The sequence below is a fragment of the Indicator indicator genome, chromosome 19 (genome assembly GCF_027791375.1).
Source record: "Indicator indicator isolate 239-I01 chromosome 19, UM_Iind_1.1, whole genome shotgun sequence".
In the NCBI taxonomy this organism is placed as follows: domain Eukaryota; kingdom Metazoa; phylum Chordata; class Aves; order Piciformes; family Indicatoridae; genus Indicator; species Indicator indicator.
The window spans coordinates 17039681-17047980 of NC_072028.1; the positions used below are offsets into that span (position 1 = coordinate 17039681).

Consider the following 8300-nt stretch of genomic DNA (forward strand, 5'->3'; position numbering starts at 1 on the left):
AGATCAGCAACCTGAGCAACGCAATCTAGTTAAAGACATCCCTGCTCTTTGCAGATGGCAGGGGAAAGGTTGGACTAGATGACCTTTAAAAGGTCCCTTCCAACCAAAAGCATTCCATGATTCTTGTGTGTTACTGGGCATTGTAGCATCTGTGTTGGTTTAGTGAGATATATGAGAACAAACTCAGAAGATTACGAGAAATGAAGCTCTTTGTGATCTGTTTTGTAGTACCATGCTATAGAAAGAACAATTCTATGTTGGACAATACAGGGCACTCCTGAAGGAGAGATTTTTCACTTGGTTAGGTTGCTATTTTAACTTGAGCTGGTGTACGCCTTTTCCTTTGCCATGAATAGCAGAAGTCATGGTAAAGCAGCACTAAGTCTGTGTTACCACTACTAAAGAAACCAATAAGACCCAGAATTTGGCATGGCCACCAAGAAATTAATATGCCTCCTGTGTTAATCTTCTGTTTAACATCACTGCTGAGGCTAGGCTCACCCAGAGCATACCAGGATCCTGTACTGGCAAAGTGCTCTGTGTGTGCATAAGGCCTGTGCTGCCCCAAACTGTGCTTTTGACAGCATAACGTATGCCAGACCTCCCAGGAGCTAAAGAAGCTGTGCCAGCAAAAATTCAGTTTTAGTGGTATAAAACTGTGCCCACACCTTCCAGCTTTTGCCAGTACAATTACATCAAGTAGAGATTGTGCTTCTTAACACTTTTGACATAGCTATGCCAGCAAAAGTGTGAAGACCTGCATCAAGCGTTTTTGTTGTGCTGGAGTGCTGTGACAATGGTTAGCCACCCTGTAGAATGTAAAGGCTCTCTGAAGAATACATTATTATGTAAAGTAGATCTAAGTGTATTACAACCTTGATCCACACATTTATCTGTTGTCTCTTGCACCACTGACTTTAACATCTTGAAATACTATGGTATGGGCATAGCTTTTCCTTTCCTGCGCTAGGTAAAGCTGGCTTTACCAGTGGGCAAATAGCATCTGTTTGGATGAATGCCACACTAACTACTGTTTACTTTGGAGATCACTTAAAGAAAACCGAGCTGAAGATGTGGGAATTCTGCTTTTGAAAAGGCAGTTCTCACAGAAACAGATATAGCTCTGGAAATGAGCAAGATGAATTCAAACAAGCTAATGATGTAACATGGTTAAGACAGCGTTTGAGGGGATTATTTGTTTGTTTATGCTGTTACGTTATGATTATTTTGTGTTTAATTAAGCGCTGCTAGAAACCATGGGGATCACGGTATTGAAATGAATCTGACAGCCAGAAAGAGTAGAGCAGGCACATCAGTGTTGTAGTTTGTAGCTGACATGGAGGCATAGCTATTAAAAAATGATTGGCAAATAATTATTTCCAGAAGTAGGGGGAAAAAAAACACTGTTGTTTTTTTCTTGTTTTAGGAACACTGTTTTTTTTCTTGTTTTAGGAGACTGCTGGCAACAATAATAGAATTGTCTATGATGAAGATTTAAGTTTGTGAATTAGCTGAGCTAGTACTAGCCTCAGTGCGGCTAGACAACTCACATTTGAGCTATGGGTGGCAATGACATAGACAAATGAACACCTTTGGAATGGATAAGAACTAAAATTGACTGGCAAAATACCAATAATCAAATGGTTAAAGAGGACTAATGTGTTGCATTCCAGTCTCACATCATCTAAGTAAGTGTAACTTGGTGAGTTCATTTTAAACACAAAAATATAAGAAGATTTTATATCTCCAAGGCCCATGGGAATTGTCAGCAAAGACATGAGTAAGGCTGATGGAACTGTTAGAAGCATGTAGCATTACCAAAGGGTACCCCAAAAGGAGAACATCGTTAAAGGTAAATCTCTATTAAAAAAAAAAAAAAGAAAGATGAGTGTAAATTATTGCTCTTTGGATTACAGGCTAGAAATAGACAAATACTTCAAAGTTTTCTTTATTCAAATAGTTATAATTTAGCTCATGTTGCAATGATACTTTAGTAATCTGTTTATATTCCAGCATTAAATAACCCATTTTCATTTTGGATGAGCTGAAAGACACAGCCTCAAATGGATGTTCTGTGTATAGCAACTGTTTGCCAACTGGATGCTCTAGAGGTATGAGGACCAAGGTCAGTTATTTTCAGGGAAGAGGTGAGAGCATAAATTAACTTCTAACATTAGATTCAGTGCTTCTTTTTAAATGGTGAAGATCATGACTTTGCTTACATTTACTTTTCATTAGCCATGAAAGAATTAAGGTAAAATAGTTCACTTGCACATGTGCGTCAGGCTAAATGGATTACAGAAGATACAGATCTGTTTGCCTGTCTGCACTTGCCTTTAGACAATATTCATCAATTTTACGAAAGCTACTGACTAAACATGGAACCAATACAAATGAAATGCTGGAGGCAAGGGCTTTCTTTAAAAAATCTGATGCAGAGCTGGTTTTACACTGATAGAAGGAAAATGTTGGCAGAAAATGAAAAACTTTTCTTGTTTCTGTAATTTGGAGGATGAAAGGTAAAGGCCGTTTTAAAGTATTTGATAGAAAACTGCTGTGTTGTGCAATGTAATTAGAGATGTTTTTATAATGCCTTTTTTCATATCTCTGTGTATGAAAAATGTTTTATACTGTAGATCCTATTTTCTTTGTAAAAGGTTATGTAAATAATAAATTTTTTAAAAATCTTACTACAGAATACTTTAAAGGCATCATGCTTATTCTGTGAGCTTTACAGCAGATCCTGCTTATCTGAAAAGTAAATAAGAATGTCATGAGTAATCACTGATTGGAAACTGTCCATAATGAGTAAAATGAAACATAGTAAGCATCCAAATCAATTATCATCTGGATATGCTTTTAATTTTACTGGTAATGATGAGTGGTGAACTTTAAAATCATGCTGGACTTAGTGCTGTGGGACAGATTCAGGGCTTCAAGTGACATAACAGGATAAAAGGAAATGAAAAGAACACTGAAGTCCATCATGAAAGGTTTCTAAAATATTGTAGTTCTTGTGATAAGAGTGGGCAATGCCCCTTCCTCAGTTGTAGTGCTATTCCATTAGTCTTGCGTCATGCAGTGGAGCATGGGCTATTGTAACAGAGATTAAACTAGCCCAGGAGCTGATGTCTAAGATGGGGTGAGAGAAGGAGAAGAGAGATGAGATGCACATGAGATGCAAGGGATGTGCTTTCTCAAGGCCACAGCTTTATTGGCTGAACTCATATGGGAGTCATTGAGCAGTAACTTGTACAGTGCAGGTCAAGATCTCTCCCTTAATTGTTACCACCTGGTCCAAAGCTAATATTGGCTGCAGCTCATCTTCTGAACTATCCCACCAGTGAATTGATATGGGGAAGGGTCAGACAAACAAACAGAATGCTGTTCTCAGTGAGGTTCCTCATCCAAAAAAAGACAACCACAGCACTCCTCAAAGCAGAAGGAAAGCTCATCCCCACACCAATCAAGCATTAGAGGGTGGGAGCTGTTACCTAGCAATGAAAGACTCAGGCAAAACCACCAACATTGTGTTTCTGAGGACACCAAACTGGCCCAATTCTGGCTGTCACCTCAGCCCACCTATAACAGCAGAGGCAATCCTGAACAGAACCACTGTCCTCTTTCCAGTCCAGCCTCAGTGTGGCTGGGTTTGCATCTTAGTTTACATTTGTCTGTCCTCTTCACCTTAGCCTGGGGGCATTCATTGAACAAGAGAAGATAATTTATACAATTGCTAGAAGACTACTTAGTAAGGCTGCAGAACTGGCTGAGTAATACGTTAAATGAAAGTCAAGAAATAACAGATAAAAAGATCACATTAAAATGCTGATGTTTGGGTGTGAGCCCTTCACACATGACATGAAAACTGTGATTTGTCTTCTTGTTGCTTTGCATTCTTAATTCACATGATAGAAAAGGATGTACCACGGTTTACGTCCTCTAATACTCTGCTGGTTTTACTGTGCTTGTCCATGATGAATCAAACTTGGGTCACAAAAGTTGTTCTCCTCCCCCTCCATAATGTCAAATACTTGCTTTCATGCCAACACATCTTGGTCTGATTAGTCCCCTTGATTAGAGGCTAAAGTAAAAAGTCAGGTGTATAGGATTCCCATTATCCTTTATTTCACTGCTTCTAAGAACAGGTCAGATAGAGTTATTTCAGTGAAAATGTGATCAACTTCTGTTTACCATTAACCTTCAGTTTTCTTCTCTTAAAATCAAATCAGGGCTTGGTAGGCAGTTATTTTCATACACGTCCCTTGATCAGTGGAACAATCTGTCAAAAGCCATTAAAGCCCCTATTAGGTTGAATGGCATTCAAAGCTAAACTATCCAATCATTTAAAAGGGCTGTGATGATTGTTTTTAATATAGTATACATTGATTCCTCTCTCTGAGAGGTAGCATAACTTTGAAACTAAGCATATATGACTAGGGCTTTTTGCTGTCCAGCATGTCCTGAGAAGCTTGGTTTCTTGTGGAAGATTAATGTCTACATACAAAAAGAAAAAAAACAAATGCAGTGAAATCACCTGTATATTCTCAGAAGGAAACTTCCCTCCATTTTCCCCTACTTCATTGTAGCCATCAAGGTGTAATGTATATGGAATGAGATGAAATTTTCCTAGGTCTTCTTGCTCAAAAGCTTCACTGAAAAGTTTAGCATCAAATTGTAGTAACCCTTTAAAGTGGCTTTTTGTCTTGAAATCTCAGGATGGTTTATTAAAAGACACTGAGCAGACGTCGGAAGTGCAGCTGGGTTCTGACTGCTAACACTGCAACCAAGCATACGTAATCCTCTGTCACTGGAACATCTCAAATACTTTCAGTGAATCAGCTCAGTTTGCAGATGAAAGATGCATTTGTAGAACTTTTTTTGCCTCTCCAAAGGAATGTCTGAAAGTGGAGGTGGAATCTGTTCTGTTCATGTCCTATTTAACCTATCTTTCAAACCTCCTAATGTTTGATTAAACTTTCCAGTGATTCTTAAGTTCTGAGTCCCTGAGCTCTAAATGGGAAAAGTAACTTTTATTGGAACTATTAAATTATTCCATGGAGGATATGCAGATGTGCAGTATATATTACAGTATGATATAATACAATATAATCTGCACTCTTTTCACTCTGCTTTAAGTACGTCCACTGCACAGCCCACAAGGTGGTATAACTGCTGTGCTAGGAACTCTCAAGAAAGTACCCTGTGAGTATTTAGAGGCTGTTTATCAAGGTGAAAATGCATTGCTGGAACAAACTGGAATGCTGGTTATGCACCTGTCAACACTTTTGTCTGGTAACTGCTTAGTGGTCTGGTAGTACTTTACTGAAAGCATCCTAATTATTTATTGCCCAAACGTTACCAAAGCATCCTTTCATTGCTGTTCTTTCTTTTCTAGCCACCAATGTACTTTCTTTTCCTTTTGTCTCAGTATTAACAGTAATGTTGTTAACAAGTTGTGTTCTTTGTTAGACTGACATGACTTTAAAGTGAGAAAATCTGAAAACTATATATCAGAAACCACACTCTCCAGTACAGTTATTTACAAAACAATTTATTAGGACGCTTTTGTTTCTTGCTTATTTGATACTACTATGTCCTATTTTTGTTAAGGACTATTTGCATAAAACTGCAAGGTACATGGTGATACATAGTTGATAATTTTACTGATATTTATAAATAAACTGCTTAAAGAATCCATTTGTCTAGCACCTCCAGAAGGTATTAGGTCTTATCTTCCATACCACATTGTTGCAGTGCACAGAAGAAGAGCAGTGTGTTTTCCACACCATCTAACTTCAGGTGCCAACATCAGGAAATTAGTTTCTGTAAGCTTCCTACATAGTGAATAGCAAGAGATGAGCTTCTTCAAAGCAGCAAACCCAGAGATGCACTGATTTTACTGTTCAGTGGGGCATCTCTCTCTACCTCAACTGTGTTGCAAGTCCAAGTTCAGTGGCATATTCTCCTCATCTGCTTATGCTGACATCTTAATAGTGGTAGATAAAAGACATCATGGGGAACTTCTTTAAATAAATAGAATTATGTTCTGGTTACACTGCAAATCTTCTAGTAAGGAAGGCAGATTCATTTCTGTTACTTTGGTAAGACTCTTACCATAAATGGACATAACTGACTTCTATCTGCTGTAATACAGTTTTCCTTCAGCAAAAATTTATGACTCTACTACTAAGTTTAAAAGATACTTTTCTGGTTGTGCAGCCTCATGCTTTCCACATTTGACAGCAACTCTTACATTATGTGCCTAGTAAGAACCCCATGCCTATCAGCACTGCATCAACCTGTTTGAGTGTATAAACTGTTATATATTTATTGTGGTAGAGTTTGCAATTTAAAAGGTACCTAGTCATGTTAAGCTAGGCACTATCAGAGATGGGTCTTGCACATATAGTAATAGGTGGTGAGTTTGTGGTGTCTGTGGTTTCTAGGGAACTTAGTTTTACTATCTCCCACTCACTACAGATTTTCTGGAGGTTTCTGCAGTACCAAAGGAACAGTTACCATCTGTTATCTCCAACTTGGGGCTGTGGATAGCATAAAGTCCAAGCTACCCCAGATTTGGGTCACAGAGCAAAGCAAAGACCAGTACTGCAAATTTCCTTTGATACTCTGAGGAGTGCCATTGCAGAATACAACAGAACAATCTGATGTGCCCACGTGGCTGAGATTCACTGCAGTCTTCTGTATTACTTGGAGATCCCTTAATGCCAAAGGCTGTGTGCCCAAGTTATTCTGCATTGCTAGATTCCAGCCAAGAGGTGATGAAAGTGTGAATAACAGAGGCCAGGTCTTTCCCTGCCAGGTTGGAATGGAGTCTCCAAGACAAAAAGAATTGACAGCATTATTCATAGATACTCCAGCTTAGAGTCAGCAAGGCATCCAAGGGGAAAGAAATTTGATTTCTCAGCCTAGAACATTCTTTCCTTGGCTTTAGAAAAAATTTAGTTGATTTAAGCAAAATCAGTACACAGGCAACTGGATGGAGACCCCTTTGCAAAACCAGTATATATATATGAAACGTTTCTTAGAATTCATTGTAGCATGTATCCCATGTATCTAGTAAGACCAAGAAGAGCATCCTTGGGCTCTGGAGTGCCTTAAACTGTTACTTTTTTTCTGATTCTCTCAGAGCCAAAGAATTGATGGAGTTTCCTGTTCCTTACCTTTTCCTAAAAAGGAGTAGAACACATGGCAGTAGTGACCTTTCAAAAAAAGATGTAACCATCACAGGGCCTTTTCTGGAGGGACTCAAGCACAAGGAGACATCACTCGGCTCCAGAATAGGCGTCTTCTGGATGGTTTAAGGCACTTTTCCACTTGAAGCAGCTTATCTTAAATGATGCAGAAGCCAATTGGGATGCAGTGTTTCTTGAATTTTGAATTTGACCTGAGTTACATCCTTTCTATGAAAAAAATCAATCACGAGAACCTAAACTCTCTTTGAGAAGAGAGATTTGTAGTTGCCCTTTCATCATAAAGATTCCAGCACCCTGTTGCATGGAGTTATACCCAACAATTTTCACAAAGGTTATACAGCCTGCTGCAGCTAAAAGACATTTTCCTTTCCTTTCAGTGGCACAACTGTTTCTAAACTACAAGGTCTCAAGTTATATTACTGCAGTTGCAATTCATCTGCATCCTTAGTGTCTTTATTTTGCAGTCATAACTAGTCGTTTTTACTAAACATTCTCTGAAGTGTTGGGGTTTTTTATTCCTAGATACTCAAAAGAAACATCTTCTCAAAACAGAAGAACCATGATGAGTTTGTAAATAGGTAAAAAGAGATAGAGGAAGTTTTTATCACTCTGGATACTTGCTTTTTCAGTGAGTGAAGAGTACCGTTTTACCATTTGTAATTGAATCATCTTCTCTACTAAAGACAGCATAGGCAAGTTTATGTCTAATCTGTACAATATACTCTTTGCATAATTACATGTCACCTCAGCAGGCTTGTGTGAAACTTGGTGCATAAGTGTCATTCAGATTTTGGAACTAAGGGCACATCATAAATTAGGCTTCTGTTATTATCTTGCTCCTAGTTACGTCTTAATTATTGGGGTGAAAATAAAAAGCACTCATTTATAAGCCTTCATATTTTCTGTTTACAAGAATCTCTTTTACTATCATCTAATAAATTTAAGGACCTCTAATAACAACAGGAAGTAAAATCCTGCTTAACAAATTCATAGCTTTTCAACATATCTTGTGGCTTTATGGCATTTCAAACTGTAGGAATGTAAAAGCTGTTAAGGAGCTGCTGCTGGGTTCAACTAGCTGCA

General features: G+C 38.2%; 1 protein-coding gene across 1 annotated transcript in view; it reads left to right on the forward strand.

Annotated features, from left to right (window-relative positions):
• Positions 1-2048, forward strand: part of FTO (FTO alpha-ketoglutarate dependent dioxygenase) — a 188245-nt gene extending 186197 nt beyond the window's left edge. The window contains exon 9 of the mRNA XM_054389571.1: positions 2014-2048. Coding sequence (XP_054245546.1) covers positions 2014-2048 — 35 coding nt within the window. The remainder of the gene's footprint in view (positions 1-2013) is intronic.
• Positions 2049-8300: the final 6252 nt, after the last annotated feature.